Consider the following 21588-nt stretch of genomic DNA (forward strand, 5'->3'; position numbering starts at 1 on the left):
TACCTTCGGAAATATTGCCTTGTCAAAAAATATTAGCAAACCAAGTCCAACAATACATTAAAAAAATCACACACTACAATCAAGTGGGATTTATTCCTGGGGTGCAAGGGTGGTTCAGTATTCGCAAAACAATGTGATACATCACATCGATAAGAGAAATAATAAAAACCATATGATCATTTCAATAGATGCAGAAAGAGAATTTGACAAAGTACAACATCTATTCATGATAAAAACCCTCCGCAAAGTAGGTCTAGAGGGAACATACCTCAACATAGTAAAGAGCTTATATGAAAAACCCACAGTCAGCATCATCCTCAGTGGTAAAAAACTGAGACCTTTTCCCCTAAGGTCAGGAACAAGACAAGGATGCCCGGTCTCACCACTTACTTCAACAGAGTACTGAAAGTCCTATCACAGCAATCAGCCAACAAAAAGAAATAAAAGGCACCCAAATTGGTAATGAAGAAGTAAAACTCTATTTGCAGATAAAATGATATGATATATAGAAAACCCAAAAGAGGGGCACCTGGGTGGCTCAGTCATTAAGCGTCTGCCTTCAGCTCAGGGTGTGATCCCAGGGTCCTGGGATCGAGCCCCACATCAGGCTCCTCTGCTGAGAGCCTGCTTCTTCCTCTCCCACTCCCCCTGCTTGTGTTCCCTCTCTCGCTGGCTGTCTCTCTCTCTGTCAAATAAATGAATAAAATCTTCAAAAAAAAAAAAAAAGAAAGAAAACCCAAAAGATTCCACCAAAAAACTACTAAAACTGATAAATGAATTCAGTGAAGTCACAGGATACAAAATGAATATACAGAAATTTGTGGTATTCCTATACACTAATAATGAAGCAGCAGAAAGTAAAATTAAGAAAACAATCTCATTTACAACTGCATCAAAAACAATAAAACATCTGAAGATAAATTTAACCAAAGAGGTGGTGGAGGAAAAACTTGTACTCTGAAAACTATGAAACACTGATGAAAGAAATTCAAGACAATGCAAAGAAACGGAACGACATTCCATGCTCATGGGTTGGAAGAACAAATGATGTTAAAATGTCCATACTACCCAAAGCAATCTACAGATTTAATGCAATCCTTATCAAAATACCAATAGTAGTTTTCACAGAACTAGAACAAACAATCCTAAAATTTGTATGGAACCACAAAAAACCTCAAATAGCCAAAGCAATCTTGAAAAAGAAAAACAAAACTGGAGGTATCACAATTCAAGTTTTCAAGTTATATTACAAAACTGTATTAATTAAAACAGTATGTACTGTCATAAGAATAGACACATAGATCAATAGAATAGAAAACCCAGAAATAAACTCACAATTATATGGTGAATTAATCTTCAGAAAAAGGAAGAAGAGATACCCAATGGGGAAAAGACAGTCTTCAACAAATGGTCTTGGGAAAACTGGACAGCTATATGCAAAAAAGAATGAATCTGGACCACTTTCTTTCACCATACACATAAATGAACTTAAAATGGATTAAAGACCTATATGTGAGAACTGAAACCATAAAAATCCTTGAAGAGAGCACAGGCAGTAATTTCTCTGATCTCAGCTGTAGCAACATTTTCTAGAAATGTCTCCTGAGGTGAGGGAAACTAAAGTAAAAATAAGCTATTGGGACTACATCAAAATAAAAAGTTTCTACACAGCAAAGTAAACAATCGACAAAACTAAAAGGCAACCTACTGAATGGGAGAAAATTTGCAAACAACATATCTGATAAAGAATTAGCATTCAAAATATATAAAGAACTGATACAACTCAACACCCATAAAACAAATAATCCAATTAAAAATTGGGCAGAAGACATGAACAGACATTTCTCCAAAGAAGACATACAGGAGGCCAACAGACACATGAAACAATGCTCAACATCAGTCATCATCAGGGACATGCAAATCAAAATGACAATGAGATAGCACCTCACACCTGTCAGAATAGCTAAAATCAAAAACTTAAGAAACAATAAGTGTTGGTGAGGATGTGGAGAAAAGGGAACCCTCTTACACTGTTGGTGGGAACGCAAGCTGGTGCAGCCGCTATGGAAGTCAGTGTGGAGGTTCTTCAAAAAATTAAAAATAGAACTACCCTTCAATCCAGTAATTGTACTACTGGGTATTTAACCAAAGAATACAAAACACTAATTCAGAAGGATATGTGCACCCTGATGTTTATAGCAGTGTTATCAACAATAGTCAAATTATGGAAACAGCCCAAGTGTCCATTGATAGATGAATGGATAAAGAAGATGTGGTATATATATACAATAGAATATTACTCAGCCACAAAAAAGAATGAAATCTTGCTGTTTGCAACAACATGGATGGAGCTAGAGAGTATAATGCTAAATGAAATAGGTCAGTCAGGGAAAGACAAATAGCATATGATCTCACCCATATGTGGAATTTAAGAAACAAAACAAACAAGCAAAGAGGAAAAAGAGAGATAAAGAAACCAAGAAACAGACTCTTAACTACAGAGAACAAACTGATGGTTACCACAGGGGAGGTGGTGAGGGGGATGGCTGAAAAGGATGATGAGGATTAAAGAGTATACTTATCAAGATAAAAAAAAAATAGAGGTTTTTGATTAGAAAAAAATAAAAATAAAATATTGGGGCACTGGGTGGCTCAGGTCATGATCCTGGGCCCTGGGATTGAGCCCTGCATCGAGCCCCATGTTGGGCTCCCTGCTCATCAGGGAGTCTTGCTTCTCCCTCTGCCTCATCCCCTCCCCCCAGCTCATGCACTCTTTCTCTCTCTGCAGTAAATAAAATCTTAAAAAATAAATAAATAAAATAAAATATTGCCTTGTCTAATAATAATACTCTACCAAGCATAATAATACTACTTCACCAAATTTACTTGTGGTTGGTAGAATTTAAATATTTTACATGCAACAACCTCCCTTCATCCCCATAACCCAATGAGACAGATGGGTAAATTGAAGCACAAAGCTATTTAATAACCAGTCTAAGGTACAGGTATGACATGGTAGAGCTTGGATTTGAACCCAAGTTGAACTGACACCAGAGTGTGTGCTTTTTTTTTTTTTTTTAAGATTTATTTATTTATTTTAGAGAGAGGGAGAGAGCAGGGTGGGACAGGGGAAGGAGCACAGGGAGAAGGAGAGAGAGAATCTCAAGCAGAGTCCCCGCCTTGAAATCATGACTTGAGGCAAAATCAAGAGTTGGATGCTTAACCGACCAAGCCACCCGGGTGCCCCCAGAATGTATGCTTTTAATCAATTCACTGCACTGTCTCTCAGCTTTTATAAAGGTGCTTGAGGACATAGGGAACTGTCCTCACTTCTTGTCCTGCATGGGCAGTCCCAAAAAGTTCACACAAGGAATATTATCCATTTAATTACACCTATAAGCTAAACCATTTTTAATAGTGATTCAGTGGGGGTGGGAATATACTTTCACATACTGAACGATCTAATAACCTTGATACACAATCAGCATTTAAAAAAATCTCCACCTCAAGTTTCCCACAAATTAATCATAGATAAATCTATAGCTGAGTCATTCGTTGGTGTCATAGCGACCAGGAAACTCAACCAGAGAGTCCAACTCAAAGTGCATTAGAAATCCATTTTATGAAATGTTTCTTTGGTGTTAGATCTAACTTACATAATTATAGAACATTAGAGTTGAAAAGGGCCTTGGAATTTGTAGAATTTAATCTCCTTAAGTGAGGCTGTCCACCAAAGATAAATGAATTGCCCCAGGGCCTATAGCCATTGGGTGGAAGCAACATCATGAAAACAAGCTCACAGACTTCCCAGGGTCCAATATCCTTCTCCACTGTACCATGCTGTTTGCTCCACCCCGTCTGACATTTAAACATTTTTTTTTATTTTTTAAAGATTTTATTTATTTATTTGAGAGAAAGAGAGAAAGAGCAGGGGGAGGGGAGAGGGAGAGAGAATCCCAAGCAGACTCCCCACTGAGCCCACCTTGGGGCTCCATCCCATTACCCTGAGGTCATGATCTGAGCCTAACCAACAACCACCAGGGCGCCATGTGACATTTTTACATTAAAAAAAAATAACATGTTCTTATTACTTGGGATTAAAGACACTCTCCTATGCTCTGTGCAAACAAGGTTACATAATTATATTCCACTTGTCGAATTTTGGGACTATTCTTGATCTACTTCGAACACAAGGTAGGTGGTGCTTGCCCTTTCTTCATTTAGAGAAGCAGACGGGTAAATATAAGAAAACATGGGAAGAACATGAAATATGAGTGTGGTGAGTATCCTACGTACATGGGTACTCATTTTGTACTATTCCATTATATCCCGTCACCAGTCATTTGTTCCCAGGGGAAATTGTTGGCAATATCTCTGAAAACCATCAGAAAATGTCTTAAGTTCTGTGAAAGAAAACATGTCTCTTTACAAAAAGCCAGATCTTGGCCTCCTCTCTGGTCCACGAGCCCAGGACCTCCGTGGTCTGCCTGCCTCTCATCTCCTCTCTGCCAGTCCATCTGATTCTTCCCAAATGACAGATTTCATCCTATTACTTGTATCTCAAAAACCTTCAGCGACTCTCTACAGTCTTAAGGGTAAAGCCCCAACTTCCAGAGCTCTAAACAGACAGCCCTCTGTATCTGTCAAAGCCACCTGCCTTCGCGCACCTCCACAAACCGACCGCTCTGACCCAGTTAGTATGCCCCCAGCTTCCCAAACATACGTGGTGCCTACCTGTCTGTACCTTTGCCCACATGGCTTTTCTCTCCCAGGATATCACCTCATCTGCCTGTGCAGATCCAATTCTGAGTCACAAGGCAAGGCCCAGCCTGGAGGCCTCCCTGTCCACCCAAGCTTCCTGAAATCCTTCTCTGAAAGCATTTATTACTGGCAACACTGATTTCATATTTGCTGTTCTGTTTCATTTGAATTTTTCCATGCACACTTCACTCTTGCCTTCCCATCCAGTTTATAAGCTCCTTTCGAGCAGGGAACAGTTTTTAGGCTAAAAATACTTCCTCTATGCCTTAAACACATAAAGAACTAAGTATCCATAGCTGATTTCAGTCAATTGCCTTTCCATTTTCTTCCTTCTTCCAAAAAACATTTGGGGTGTTTTATATACTTATCTAAAAACCTAAAAGCTATGGAATATATCTTTAGGTAGAGCCTTTTACCTATAATTCATGGACCATTTCAAGGATGAGCTATTAGAGCATTTATTAATAGGTTAAGAGAATTAAGACCATAAGAACAGAGGACTTCAGGTGCTTGTGTGGCTCAGTCGGTTAAACTTCTGCCTTCGGTTCAGGTCATGATCTTAGGGTCCTGGGATCAGAGTGCCTGGTCAGGCTTTCTGCTCAGCAGGGAGTCTACTTCTCCCTCTCCCTCTGCCTGCCACCCCCCCCCCCCCCGCTTGTGTGCATGCTCTCTCAAATAAATAAATACAATATTTTTAAAAATTCATTGGTAAAGGTGAAACAGTCACAATTGATAATATACCAACATATCATTTTTTAAAAAATGACTAGAGGTATATTACTTAATGAACAACAAGACAGTTCCTTCTGCTTTTTCCAATCCTCCAAATTAGCTTCTGAGTCATGGTGTAGTTTGGCAAATGTAATCATATTCTCTATCTTTTCTAATCTCTTCTTATAAAGATATAATCATATGTAAACTCCTCATGAATTGGATTTCTCAGTGAATAAGCAAATACATGTTTATCTCAGTTTATGTAGGACAAATCCATTTCATGGTTGGTGCACAAGATTACAACAGACCAACACATGTTTTGAAATTACAAGTCTAGAAGATCACCTTATGTACCATACAAATAAAAGAAGAAAGTCAAGAAAGAGGATTCGATTTTCTTCTGCTCATTTAGAGTTAGCCTTCAGATTACGTAAGGAATTCAAGAAAGAGATGGTAAAACAGAGGTCGTTTAGGTCAGCAATTAAACATTACCGGAGCACAGATATTTGTTAATGACATTCTCTCCAGGGTTCATCCCCTCCCCCTTTCTGTTTCCCCATCTTCTTTTTTATTCACTTCCACTGTATATATCACCTGGTTTTTTCTTTCTTTCTTCTCTCTTGCTTATGCCTTAAATCTGCCAGTGACAATCACCCTTGCTGGAAATGGAATTCTCTTCCTGCTACTTCTTTCTTCTGGAATTGACTTGCTAAACAACATTACAAATATACACTTATAAAGATAAAACGTCCACCAGTGTTTTTTAGGCCTAATAAGTCAGTGTCCTTCACTTTTTATTTTCCCTACATAGTTGCAGTCACAGCACAGACAACATACAACTAACTGGCTACATTTGGAAGTTTCTAAAAAGCAACAAATCATTATCTGAAAATCATTATCTGTAAATAAAGGAGGAAAAAATCAAACATTTATCCTACCTTTTTTAGGAACTGTTTTTCAGAATAAGAAAATAGTGGATGTGGGAAAGTTGTTTTAGAAAGATCCCAGCCAATAAATGTGGATGAAATGAGTTAATGGAGGGGCGCCTGGGTGGCACAGCGGTTAAGCGTCTGCCTTCGGCTCAGGGCGTGGTCCCGGCGTTGTGGGATCGAGCCCCACATCAGGCTCCTCCGCTAGGAGCCTGCTTCTTCCTCTCCCACTCCCTCTGCTTGTGTTCCCTCTCTCACTGGCTGTCTCTATCTCTGTCGAATAAATAAATAATATCTTAAAAAAAAAAAAAGAAATGAGTTAATGGATCTAGGCAATAGTCTTCAATGGCTGCTAAGACTGTTTTACAAAAGGCTTTGCAAAGGGTGAATCAGGATGATGTCAATGTCTACATCACGGAAAAAGAGAGAACGTTTGTGATACAGCTCAGCAGTATGTATAAAGCAGCACCTGTGAAATATTCCTGCAAAATTAATCCAAGCCAGTTCTAAGTATTGCTTTATTATTTACTGGTAAGTAGTGGGGAAAAGTGTTAAGTGACACCATGAGGATAAAACCAATCTTCTGCATGGGAGATTCATCTCTTCTCTCTCATCTATTTATTTATTCAATCATTTCTTTCCTTTTTTTTTTTAAGATTTTATTTATTTATTTGACAGAGAGAGATAGAGCACAAGTGGGGGAGCGGGAGAGGGAGAAGCAGGCTCCCCGCTGCCCAAGGAGTGATGCGGGACTTGATCCCAGGACCCAGGGATCATGACCTGAGTCAAAGGCAGACTGAGCCATCCAGGCAACCCCAATCATTTATTTCTATTTAATATCCTTGAATGTGGACTCAAAGATATTTATTCTATACTTTGAGTTCTAATGCAATATTTATTTATTTTGTTGCTTTAATTGTTCTAGCTTTGGCTACTGGGAGCTCTTTCAGCTGGCTCCTATTGACATATCTCTATCTGTGTGTGTGTGTGTGTGTGTGTGTGTGTGTGTGTGTGTGTGTGTGGCACTTTTGACATATCTCTATCTCTGTGTGTGTGTGTGTGTATGTGTGTGTGTGTGGCACTTTTGACATATCTCTGTGTGTGTGTGTGTGTGTGTGTGTGTGGCACTTTTTACATTCTGGTACTACAAGATACTCCAGGCTCATCTTGTATGTTTTGGGCTCCGATCCTACAATCAGCCATTTTTCTAATGAGTCCTGGTACATTTTATTGGAGAATGGTATTAGAAACCAAGATCTGGCTTCTAGGTATGTTTGTGGCTACTGGGGTATCATTGATTCTAGGGCCTCTGAGCGGACAAAGCAAGGAAATAAAGATGTATACTAACTGGCATATATACAAATACATCTAAATATTTCTATATGTAACCATCTGTATCCATATTAAGCTAAACATGATGTTGGGATTCATACTAATGTTGGGATTGGCTTTTAATCCAGCTGCGGGGATGGATAGTAGGGGAGGTATAGAGGGAACAAGACTGCCCAGATGATAGTAATTGTTGAAACTGGATGATGTGTGAATGGAAGTGGGATAGTGGGATGATCCATTATACTATTCTCTCTACTTTTGAGTATGTTTTTAAATTTGCATAACATATTCTTTGTTAATAAGAATAGTCAAGTTGGAGAAGGCACTTTTGGCTTCACTCCAAGCCCATTTATTCTTCCTTTACACATTTTAATGAGCATTGCTAGCTAATTTCCAAACACAGAACTAATTGAAATACTTAAACATTTTAAAACACTTTTTTAAAGTACACAGCGACAAAAGTAAGAAATTACAGGTAACAAGAAGGGAGCTTCTAGAAAAAACTATGTAACACAGAAATGATAATTACTGTAATCGCAGATAGAACACACACTTCAGTAAGCTCTGAGAACATTACTGTATTTCCATAAAAAAAGCTGTTATCCATAATAATCATGATTTATCAAGAAAAAGCATTATTTAATGTTTAGCATATTTTGTTTAAGAAAAAAACAAAAATAAGTAAATGTATCTTTAGATAGTTTTTATCCAAATCAGTAAAAATTTTTAAGTTTCTAACCTACAAAGACAGACACTAAGTCATTCATAAAAGTCAGCTGCCTAGAGAAACTCATTCTCCAAGGTTCCAGATAGCCAAGTACTGGAACTCAGCTCTAAACATCCAGTTCCCCCAAATATTTAAGTACTTTATATTTCCACAAAAACATACATTTAATGTTCATGAGAGTGTCAGATTTAACTTAAAAAGAAACAAAAATTCAACAAAATCTATTCTTACCCTAATAATTCTGTGAAGGAAAATTATTACCTGAGAGATTTTTCTTTTTCAAACTCCATTTCTGATTAAAAATGTAAAGCAGGTATCAGCTTATGTTCACAAAAATTTTCATGGAATACTATGTTATTTTCTCTCCCTACAAAAGAGAAGCTAAAGCCATATTGATCATGCGTACTGTTCATGGTAAACATGTTTGGTTTAAAATATCCTAAATCAATGAGCTTTTTATCGGGCAGTCCAATCTGTTGAAAGAAATGTTTTGGGGCACCTGGTTGGCTCAGTTGGGAAGTATGGGACTCTTGATCTTGGGGTCATGAGTTCAAGCCTCACACTGGGCATAAAGCTTAATTAAAAAAAAATGTTTTGATACTTACTATTAACTTTCCCTAAATCAGACCAAAGATCAGAAATAGGGGGTGAAAGATTCTATCTTTTTAAATCTATCTTAATATCTATTATCTATTTTCGTTTCTATCCTTTTTGTCTATGGCCTGCAAATAAACAGGACTCTTTTTCTTTTTGAGCGCCTGGCACCAGCAGGGCACAATAGGGATAAAACATGCTTTGGGAGGGGGAGGCTTGGAGAACTGAAACAGCCCAGGGGCTGCCTCCTCACTTCCAGCTGAGCCACACCTGACACAAAGCTCGTGTCACCAGGCTGTTAGCACTGGCCACTTCTTGGAAGAGTAACTTGCATTCAAGAAATTGTGCCCTGCACTCCCCCAAGAGGAAGCTTGTTGGTGTGTGATGTTCCGGAAATTAACCCTTAGGTACTTCTTTCCTGATCTGGTGCAGAAAAGCTGCTGGGCTCCTTTGAATAATCTATAGAGAAGACTGAAATCGCTACGATCCTGTAGAAGTATGAAAGCAGAAACCAGGCTAGCATTACCCATCAGCAGACTAGGCAGGCACCTATGAAACGCCTGCAGGGAAGACCCACACATTGATGTTCTGTACATTGATGTTCTGTCCTTCTGCTGCTGGGATACTTCCTTTAAGGATAAGATTTGTCTGCTCTTTGCTTATAGGATTTACCAGAAACATTCTGGAAGGGGAGGCCAAGTTGCATTAGATTAGCCCTGCTCCCTGATGACCAACATATCTTTCAGACTTCGTGGACATCCCCAAGAAGCTTAGTTCAGGTAACTTCTCTCTAAGGACCAGAAATCACGCGATACGTTTCCCTTCCACGTCGCCACGCTATACTCCCCCTTTCCTGCTAGTCCCTCCCATCCAGCTTCCAATGATGCCAAGCAGAGAGCAGTGTCCTTTCATGTGGAAAACCACAAGGATGGAGCCAAAATGCTGCAAGAACAACATGCATTTGGGGCATTTCTGTTCGGCTGTCTTCAATAATATAGCATGTTGATGCCACAGTGCAGGAAACCCAAGTTCAGTTTGAGAATGAGAAATGCCAAGATTCTTATTTTTTTTTAAGACTTAATTTATGTAGCAGAGAAAGACAACTATCATATGATTTCTCTCATCTATGCAACATAAGAACTAGGAAGATCGGTAGGAGAAAAAAGGGATAAAGAAAGGGGGGGTAATCAGAAGGGGGAATGAAACATGAGAGACTATGGACTATGAGAAACAAACTGAGGGCCTCAGAGGGGAGGGGGGTGGGGGAATGGGATAGACCGGTGATGGGTAGTAAGGAGGGCACATATTGCATGTGCACTGGGTGTTATACGCAACTAATGAATCATCGAGCCTTACATCGGAAACCGGGGATGTACTGTATGGTGACTAACATGATATAATAAAAAATCATTAAAAAAAAAGACTTAATTTATGTATTTGAGAGAGAGAGCATAAGTTGGGGGAGGGAGAGGGAAAGGGTCAAGCAGACTCCCTGCTGAGCGCGGAGCCTGAAGTGGGGCTCGATCCCAGGATCCCAGGGTCCCGAGATACCTGAGCCAAAGTCAGACGCTTGACCAACTGAGCCACGCAGGCACTCCTCCAATATTCTTTATTGAGCCCAGCAATACACTGTTTGGAGTCTAGGCACCAACACCCTTGCTTTTCCTTGTTTGCAAAGCAAAGATAATGACACCAACTCAGGGACTCGTGCATGAGCTAATTAATGATTGTACAGTGCTAAATATAAAGAGGCTTCATGGCACGGGCAGGTAATATGTCCCTTAAGGAGTGACACATATTAATTATACTGTGCGAGAGCCCAAGAAAGTTGCATCAGTCGCTTTGAGAAAGGCAGTCTACGTAGATCCACCCTATTCCATTTTTATGATGATATATTTGCTTTTTGGTTTTCTGCTCCTGGATTCATCTTTGTAATAATGCAGAATTATCTTATTTGTATTTCTTATTTCACTCCTTACCCATAGCCAGCTAGCAGTCAGTTCCATTTCTCTGGGTATGTTATAGAGCGTCGTGTTTACCAGGCTGTTGCTGGACGGACTGGAGAGGATACGCTACCCCAACATCTCAGGGACCGAAGGGAAGCTCCCTGTCACTGAGGAGAAGCCCAGGATTGGCCTGGCAGCCTGAGTGCTCAGCAGAGGGGCTCACCCACCTCCCCTCTCCCAGCACAGGCTAGGGCTTACTGTCCTTGTGTGGGTAGACTCGGGGGGCCTTGAGGCAGAGTTGCCAAAGCTCTTTGTTACCAAACTGGCTCCTGACAAAAAATACTGACTTTCTGTAATGAAACAGCTACAAAGAAAGATCTTCTTCCTTTTAATGCCATTAATGGGGGCAGTAGATGAGAAGGTTGTATCACAAAGGAACAAAACAGGTTTCAGACTTGGCTGTGTAGGCAACATCACAGGCATGAAAATCCCAGCAGTTACAGAACCGTAGAAAAGACAGACAATGTGCTCTACTTACTGCGTCAAACCGAAATTAAGAAAGCAAATCAAATTAAGAAAATTGGACTGCAGAATACCTCCTAAGTATTAAGCAGACATTGAGAAATAAAATAACCAAGGAAATTAAGTTGGAAAAGGTACAGAGAAAAATGTATTCACTCATTCCTCATCTGTTGAGCATCTAGTCTACACCAGCCACTGTGCTAGGAACGGGGATACAGTGGTGAACAAGAGACAAAAATCTTTGCTTCACAGAGTTTACATTATGAGGAAGAAAGACAATCAACAAGCAAAGAAATGAGTGGGAAAGTACATAGTAATATGCCCTCTGCAGAGAATTCCTGTAGGTTGGGGTGATCCTAACTGCACGGTCTCTCTGCAGAGGTAACATTTAAGCTAAGATGTAAAGGACAAGAAGGAATCCGTCCCTTGAGGACTGGCAGAGGTGCGTTCCAGGCCAAACAAACAGGCGGAGTCAAACTCTCAAGGCAAGAAAGAGTCCTGCACGAGAAACTTCTCCAGGGTGGCAGGGGCACAGCAAGGAGGGGGGTTTGAGTTAGGTGGGGGCAGGACGCAGCTCACGGAAGGCCTGTAAGCCCGCATGGAAACTGGAGATCTCTTTTCTAAGTGTGGTGAGAAGCCATCGGTGAGTTGCGAAGAAGCAAAGAAGTAGTGGGATCTGATTCATGCCTTTAAAAGACGACGCTGCTTTTCTGTGCAGAGATGCGTAGGGGTCAGAGTTCAAGAGACAGAGCCAGGGGAGCCGGGGAGGAGACTGCCGGAGTTACCGTCTCCATCTCGCGGTTACTCCTTGCTCCTTATTTGGGAAAGCTGATGACAAAGGATCACGTTGCGTGCACCTACATGTCTACTGCGAGAGTTAAAAGATACCCCATTTTTGTGGCTTGGGAAATTTCAGACTGCACTGCACAACAAGACAGCCATGGCCCGACAGTTCTTTGCGCATGTGTAACAGTTCTTTGTAGAGTTATGGTGTTTACCTCACTCTGGCCCTTTCCACAGCCATGGGTTCCCCGTTGACTTCCTGCCATACTTTTGTCAGTGGTGCTCCTAACTCTTCTCCACACCCCAAAACCACCCTCCTCTCAATCATCAGTTCTTCCCCAGACCCATTTTTGGGGTAGTGGCCTTATTTCTTTCTCTATAAAGAAAAGTAAAACTCTTCAATGTGAATTCTTTTTTTGTGTCAATTCACATGCGGATTATTTCCTTAGTTTGGGAAGAGGGACCTCTGCTCCCCTCCGAAGCTTCTCCCTGCCATGTCTGAAGATCTATGTCTTAACCCATTTGCTCCTCCAAAATGATTCCCTTGTTCTGAAGCATTTTTAGTATTCTCTCTTCTTTGTCCTCTTCTCTGCTTCTAAAACTGGGCCTAGTTCGTCTGATCTGAAGGTCAGCCCTGCCCTCTGTGCTGCCACCCCTTGGGCAGCCTCTAACATTCCCCCTTAGGTCTGTGCCTCTCCTTCAACCTGTAAATGAACCTCAGCCTCCCTCTCCAGTTCCCAGGGCCCAGATCCCTCTACTCTCGTAACCTTCAAGAACTGCACGGATTCAACCATACCCTTCTTTTTGCCAAATCGTTTATCTGCTTCAACCTACCTATTTCTTGACTTCCCTCCTTTACGTGCTCCTCGTGTGAACTTTATGTTTCTCTTTTTAAGTTTAAACATTCATTAAATCTCTCATTATTTGTTCGACACAGATGACTCTCAGTTATGTAGGATTCTGTAAAGTCCCTCACTGGCATTCTTTCTCTAAACTTACTACAGGTCCACAGTCCCTTATGCAAAGCCTATTGGGGCTGGAAGTATTTTAAAAGCAAAAATCTTCAGATTTTGGAAAGATAATATTCATATATATCATAATGTATTAATATCTGCAGCAGATATGTATGACAATTCATGCTAAGGGGGATACTTAAAGACGATAAATTGCCTCATAAGAGTTCAGGTCAGATTTTGCTGCCAAATGAGTTTTGATGTCAATTTATAAAAGAAAAGAAGGGAGGAAAGGAAAAAGGAAGGAAGGGAGGGAGGAAGGAAGGAAGGAAGGAAGGGAAAAAGGAAGGAAGGAAGGAAGGAAGGAAGGAAGGAAGGAAGGAAGGAAGGGAGGAAGGGAGGAAGGAAGGGAAAGAAAGAGAAAACTTGGAAAGTTTTCAGCTTCTAATGTGTTCTGATGGTATCTCAGGTCTATTTCTCGGTACTGTTATTTCTGTTACTCTAAAATTTTCCACCTGGTTTTCAAGTTACTACTTCAAAGTCAACATTTTCTAGAAAGAACAAATTGATTTTTCTTGCAAGCAGTCTTCCTTTCTGAAGAATTTCACCGGCAGCCAGAAACATCATTGTTTTAAAGCCTCCTAAACTAAAAACTTTAGAATCTTTTTATTCCATCCACTCTTGCTCTACATATAATCTATCATCGAATTTCTTGACCTCAGCCCATTCAACAGCCTCTACTTTAATACAAGCCCATACTGTTTTAACAGCCTCTTGGACAGTTTCTGAAATTCTAGTCTCCATCTTTGATCACAGTTTTTTATTTCCCTAAACCCCACCTTTCCATCACACCAAGAATATCCATGACACCTCCTCTGAAATACTTCATTCATCATGAATGCTTCTTTGCTCAAGAACTTACAACACTTTCTCTGTCTGTATTTAAAGATTGGGCTGCACCCCACATTTATTCCTGAAGAAAGTTCGACTTCCTAAGTTTCCTCTCTGTACCATTCTCTAACCAAACACACGGTATTTTGACTTACCTTCTCACGAGTCCAACTACCACCCTGATTCTGATGCATTTAATTGTAAAATGGAACAATGCAGTATCAAATGTAACTGACATACTGCTTTGTATTTTTTAGTCTTAAATAAAATTGTTTGTCATTCCTTTTATGCTTGTTTTAGGGTAAGCTGTTGGCAGTTTGTGTGACTGAGTTAGTCAGGGTACTCCCAACAATTCCCTTTTCATTCTCTTCTATTTTCACTGAAAGGAGAAACTCCCAGGTACCTCATTAACAAGCACGAAATGAATAAATAAACAGCACATGTACCAAACATAAGGAACAACGCTTAAGCCACTGGCAGAATGTTAGCATTAAAATTGCAGAAGCACTAGAGACTTTTAGTGAGCTTTGAATAAATGCGAGTACATGGGTATTGAATCTCTTTCCTTATTCTCTATACTTTGACCTTCTAGTGCTTGTTTCCTTTTCTCCTGTAATCTACCTATTAATTCCTTCATTATTATTTATGCTGTGAAAATATGTGATGCTCCATTTAGTACTTTGGATGACTATCAATGAATATTTATTCACAAACATGAAAATATTTGCTATTTCAAAAAATTTTTAAAATTAAGTAGAAGGGTGCCTGCCTGGCTCAGTTGGTAGAGCATGCAACTCTTGATCTCAGGGTCGTGAGTTCAAGCCTTACGTTGGGCATAGAGCTTACTTTAAAAAATGAAGGCAGGGAAGACAACTCATTGCAACATCCGCTAACAGCACAGGAAGGTCAAACTATGAATTTATTCAACTCTTGCCCCCCCCCATTCCAGCTTGGATATCATTTTACTCAATGACTTTTTAAATGACCAGAAGGAATTAAATTAAGAATGTCTTCATCTGATTTATAGAAGAAACTAGATATTCACAGTTGCTGTTTTGTTTGTCTGGATTGGAATAAAATTCAAATCAATTCATTAAATATGAGAGTGATTCTACAGACTAAAGAAAATTCAGTAGGGACGATCAGCTTATTTCAGGTTTAAAACATAACTACAAGATGTAACAAACAAGTAGGCTGGGTAAAATACAGAGCAGAAAAGACCTGTTCAGGGTGGGGGGGTGCATATAAATACGGAGTTAATGAGAGCAATGTGGTGTAAAATTTCTTTTAAAAGGCAATATGATAATGAGATGAGCTAATAAAATTGTTACATAAAATGACAGATACTAGACATGGAAGAACATTATATGTAATCTAGTCAAGTTGTTATCATGATTTTTTCAGCAGTAAAACATTTTATGCAAAAGAAACTGTAACAGGGATTCAGCTATATGTAGAAAACAGATAGACGTGAGCTTCCCTGAGTGAGGACAGGGCATGAAGCTTGCAAGCCTGAGTTCCTCTCCCATCCACCTTTCCATCCATCCTTTTCTGCCTGTTGCAGCCTCCAAGGCACCTGAGAGGATCTCCAGGGTTCCACAGAGCACTAGCTAAACCAGCTCCCACCTCCTACTTTACAAATATAAAGGCTGGTGCCTGGGAAGGATAAATAACCTACCCAAGCTAAAGCAGCTGGTCTAAAGAATGGCTGAAGTCGGAGCTCTGCTCTTCCGGCTACGCTCAGTGCTGTCTAGTTCACTTTTCCGGTCATTGTATTTCCACATATTGAGTGCCTTCTATATGGCAGGTGCCGCATGAGGTGCAATGAGATGGGAATATCCTGCCCTAGAGAATGCTAGTAATGAAGAGATAGGCTTCTGAATAATAATATGGAGAAATCACTTGGGATGGTACAGAATTCCATGAGAACATGCGAGATGTCAGACAATATCATCTGAGAATGGAGGGAAACTTCACAAATGAGATGCTATTTAATCAGTTTTCGAGATGGATAGATGTTGATCAGCCATAATTTTTTACATTCACAAATAAATTATTATAGCCAGTTTGGATGATTACAGGTTTAAAATAGAAAATCAAAGAGGGGGTTTTAAAGGGCATTTGTCATTATTATAATACATACTGTCATTTTATAAAATACCTGGAAAAAATCAGTATTTTGAATTAACATATACCTTTCGGTGGAGCTTCACTTAATTGCTAAACCCACAGAAGTGAATACTTCCTAGAAGTATTTTGATATTCTGCCTAGCTATTTTAGGCAAACGTTATGAGGGAATCCAAGGGCAAAGTCCTCTGTGCTGGTTTGAATGATATCATCACAAATAGGGAGATGCTTAAAATGAGGAGTTTGAGCGTCCATGCCAAAAAAAGTCCCTACTTCCCTCATTAGTCATTCTTCGTTTTAAGATTCTAATAAAACAAAATCAGATGGGTGAAACATTCCTTATTATTTAGGGTTCTTATTTGGACCATCTTGGTGAATATCATGTTCAGGTTTCTAAGATATTCATTCAGAGTCCGCAGGGAATTGGGTTAGATGGTCCAATATTTACTGAGATGATGTGGGTTGCCTTGAAGAGATTCATTTTTTTTTAGGCTGTATTTGTCATAATCACAGAGATCTCTCAGAAGCACATGCTATCCAAATGCTCTAAGTATTTAAATTCGTGTTGTCTGTCTGTCTGCCAGTCACACATCTCTTTCTCCCTGTTCCTCTAAACATTTTCTTCAATGTTGCTGGTTAGAAGTCATTAAAAATATCCCCTGGGAGCTGATAATGAATCAGTAATTAGTGAAGGACACAAATTTATGCATAGTGAATTTTTTATCTCTCTGTAGATGGTATTGACTGACACTTCTAACAGAGAAAGTCGTCAGGTGCAATGGTAGAGAGAAATCAAAGCTTTGCTAAGAAGAAATGACAGTAAAATCAATAGTCATGGGAATAAACACAGAATAATTAATATACTAGTCTGTCACCTCTCATCTTGAAATAAGAAATAGCTACAAGGGTCCATCTGACCGATGCGGTCAGTGAACCGACAACTTCAAATGTTTTACTCTACTTTCAACTGTCACTTCAGCATTAGATGTTCTTCAAAAGTATATGTAACATACAAACACACATATATATGTATATATATATCATACAAACGCACACACATATATATATTTAAATCTATTACCTATTTCATTAAATTATGGGTTATACTGTAATCAGTACCCTGAAGGAAAACAATTGATCAGAAGTATACAGGGCATGCTTTTCCTAGAGCACATCACAAAAGCTAGTCTGACCTACGCATTCTGCACATTCCATTCTAAAACCTTCAAAGCTATCATGTGAGAACAAAGCAAATATATAATATTAGAGGTGAAGAAGAGAGGGCTGAACAAGCATCAGAGAGAGCTCAGGTTGGTGAGGTTGGCCATACAAAGCAGTACAAAAGATTTAATACTAAAACAACACACTGGCTTTTATAAACAGGAACTGGGGATAATGAGTAAGATCAGGGTTGACCTTGATTCGCCTTTCAATCTTAAGACAACATCTCCTGTCAAATCAGGTACATAAAAAGCAATTCAGAGCTGTTGATCTGGAATCTTAAGCTAATCATTCCATTTCTTAAAGCACCTTTATGTGATTTATTAATATCTGATTCAAATAAGAACGTGGCATACTGTAAATGAGCCCAACCCAAAGGAAAGCAGCTTTTAAGAGAAGACAAGGTAGCTTGGTTCTCTTCCAGCACCGAAATTCTGAAAAGGCTAGAGTAGAGAGGACTAAGTCTCCGAGAACAGTACCCGGAGGGAGCTACCTTCACAGTCATTTACTTCGCTGGTTACGTTCTAACCAATGGCTGTTCAACACTCAGAAAAATAAAAAGTATAAGTGAATATATTAATAGATAGTGCCCAGGATACTTGCAAGTATACAAGACCAGAATGGCATTAGCCCTGCATAACAGCAATAGATACTGATTCACGACCACAAACCTCACACTCAAGCATTATAAAATTGACACTGGACAAATCAGTGACTCAGAAGGATTCCCTTGACTAGGCCTTACCTCAAGATCCCGGTCATAGACCCTGTTTCTGGAGTTTTCACATCTATTCCGGGAGTCGGGATACCTATTCCGATACTCAACACTCCTCCGATTACTGGCGCATGCTTGGCACCTGCCACAGCCACAGCCACAGCAGGTCCGACCCCCCATTGAGGTTCTGCGTGGGACCGGTCTTCAGATTTTCCTCAGGAGAGAATAATAAGTACTGCAGAAGAAGTGGAGTGGGGAAGTGGAGTCCAGAGCTACGGAAGCAGCCACATGGGGTTCCAACTGGCCCAAATGCTCTCCGAGTGCAGCCAGAGGCCTCTGTTCTTAGTAAAAGAAGGGCTCCCCAGTGAGGGATTTCTGACTTACTATGATTAGGAAAAAACTCTTCATCAATTCAAAAGAACACAAACCCCCAGTTTTGCATCTCTCCAGCCAAAATGATGATATGATCCTCTCTCGATGTCCTCACGAAAACAAATAAGCATCACTGGCTCGCGACTCCTCTTTATTATGGGGATGATGTCACAAGAGCTTTAATTTCCCCCTCTACTGCATTAGCTGCTAGGAATTCAGCTTACAATTTGAGGATGTCAGAGACCAATAACAGTAATTACTACTTATACAGAGCTTTGTATATGCCCCAGGCTTTACAATCATCAACGATTCCTTACAGCAAGCTGGGCATGCTGGTCAGGGTATCACCACCCAGTGTTCTGGAAGCAAATGGATCTGTCTTGACTAGAGCTGAAAACAGAATCCCAAAGACTTGAAGTGTTTTCAGTCCTTGATGTTTGGAGTCTAAGACTGTTGTAAACATTTTAATAGCAAGTGCAAGAAATTTATTTGAACAAAGGGACAGAAAGACAGGCAGAAGCAGAACTGGAATGAATGGGAGGAAAGGTCTCTTCTGAGACCTTTATTTAACTCCATTGCATGAGTGACCAGAAAATATTTCACAAGTCCCACTCCTGATACCCCCTCTCCAGTAAGGGCAGAAAAGCCTTTCAGCTTTTCACTACTTAATAGCTCCTCCCACACAAAACCCCCATCCCCACAAACACAACAAATTCAAACCCTAATTGGATAACAGAACACTATCTTATTTAAAAAGAAGAAGAAAGATACACAAAGATTAAAATGTCCCCTACAAGAACACAATTTTTATCAATTCTGAATACCAGTGATTATTACTTTATCACAATATCTTCAGCAAGATAAACAATCCGATTCAAAAATGAGCAAAGAACATGAAAAGATAATTCACCAAAGGAATATAAATGGCCAATAAGCAAAAAAAGAGTTCAACCTCTTTTTTAATTGAAGAACTGCGAATTTAAACAATGAGATACCAACAGATTCGCAAAAAAAAAAAGACTGATTATAAACAACAGTTATAAAGTGGTAGAAAAATACGCACATTCATCCACTTTGGTTGGGAGATTAGGTTGATACAAGTTCTTTATGGGCAATTTGATAGCATCTGTAACATTTAAAAATAAGTGTGCTTTCAATTCAATAATTCTGTTTCTAGGGAATTTAGCCCACAGAAATACTGACCAAAAAATCCCATAGAGACAGTATTGGTGACAGAAGAAAGAAAGTGCTTGGCTGACTTACTCAGTAGAACAGGAATGAAGCATGAGAGACTATGGACTATGAGAAACAAACTGAGGGCCTCAGAGGGGAGGGGGGTGGGGGAATGGGATAGGCCGGTGATGGGTAGTAAGGAGGGCACGTATTGTATGGTGCACTGGGTGTTATACGCAACTAATGAATCATCGAGCCTTACATCGGAAACTGGGGATGTACTGTATGGTGACTAACATAATATAATAAAAAATCATTAAAAAAAAAAAAAGAACAGGCAACTCTTGATCTCAGGGTCGTGAGTTTGAGCCCCACACTGGGGGTAGAGTTTACTTAAAAAAAAAAAAGTGGCAATAACTTAAATGTCCATAAATAAAGATTGGGAAACTACAAAACAGAACACCTATTATATTATATTATATATAGGAAATACTCTGTAGTAATTCAAAACGGGCATATTTATAGATATTAACTTGGAAAGATGATTCTAAAGATTGATAAGTAAAAAAACAAGTTAGAGAATTGTATGCAGTGTATTATCCCTTTCGGTAGGAAATGTACAAATGGACTACCTCTGTTTAAATAAATGCATAAGAAAAAATTCTGAAAGGATACACACCAAACTAGTTAACCTTAAAGGTGATGAGACAATGTAAGTCTTTATTTTGTATGTTTCAGAATATTGGAAAGTCTTTGCAACGAGCAGATATAATATTTAGAAGAAAAATAATAAATATATTATCACACTTAAAAAAATACCCTGAAAACCCTCCCATAGTCAAAGCCTTCTAGTTTGGATTAATAGAGGAAATGCACTGGCTAATATATATTTATATGTTTATTTTTATATATGTAAATAAACAGCACCCACAGTCATGACCTCAAAGGAAGGCAACACATGTATTTGGAGTGAAAGAAAAACAAACCACTCACTGATTTCCTGTTGCATCCTGGTGACCATGATACCTTCAAATGCATGGTATCACAGGTTGATAGAGATAGCCTGATTTTTCCAAAGCCAGCTATGCGTAGGCAATCTTTTTCTTACATGGCCATTTAGCTTTGATGAGAAAAACAGCTGGTATACCATATCCTGCTGTTTGTAATGCTGTACTTAGGATATTGAGGCAACATTCTCCAGCCTATAGAATGCCCAAGCTGTGAAACCTCTGTAGGAAAGGCGGCTCTAGCTGTGCTCCATAATACCAGGCTTTTTCAGGGGCAAAGACGTGCTGTACCTTGATCTCTGTAACTCCACAGCACCGGTGCAAGAGGAGAAGGTGGAGGCACGCTCTGAAATGGCCATATTCTCTCTCTGCTGCCCACACATGGCTTAATACATGTGTACACATGTATTTGGTGAGCTTTCCTGCTCTACTTTTGAAAGCCTAAGTAAAAATGAAATTTGTACTGGAACCTAAATGCTGCACGTTGGCAATAGCATTGTTTCTTTTATTCTTTTAGGGTGAATATACTGCATTTCCTTTATGCAAACTGTATAGCTAACGTTCCAGCCACATAAATGCAGTCTGACCCTTGGGGCCTCCTAGTCCAGTAAGGAAGGAGACTTGTAAATTAGTACGGTAAGTGCTGAGTTCGGGGTACGTCCAAAGTGAATGGCAGCACAAAGAGGAAAATTAACAACTTTTCTGAGGCAGACATCACAAAGGAAGAGCTGTTTGAGCAAGACCCTAAAGGATGAGTAGACAAAATGAGGAAAGACTCTGTAGGCATGGGAAGAAATATTTGCAAAGTCAGTAGAATGGC

At 39.6% G+C, this 21588-nt stretch overlaps 1 protein-coding gene across 2 annotated transcripts in view; it reads right to left on the reverse strand.

The window, feature by feature from the left end:
* CRYBG1 (crystallin beta-gamma domain containing 1) overlaps positions 1-21588 on the reverse strand; it is a 189330-nt gene that overhangs the window by 83896 nt on the left and 83846 nt on the right. Inside the window, exon 1 of one of the 2 annotated variants that reach the window (XM_044388843.3) lies at positions 18247-18662. The exons of the other annotated variant lie outside the window; for it this stretch is intronic. Coding sequence (XP_044244778.3) covers positions 18247-18396 — 150 coding nt within the window. The 5' untranslated portion in view covers positions 18397-18662. Of the gene's footprint in view, positions 1-18246; positions 18663-21588 lie in introns of those variants that run through there. 2 annotated transcript variants of the gene reach the window in all.

This window comes from Ursus arctos, unplaced genomic scaffold (genome assembly GCF_023065955.2).
Source record: "Ursus arctos isolate Adak ecotype North America unplaced genomic scaffold, UrsArc2.0 scaffold_13, whole genome shotgun sequence".
In the NCBI taxonomy this organism is placed as follows: Eukaryota; Metazoa; Chordata; class Mammalia; order Carnivora; family Ursidae; genus Ursus; species Ursus arctos.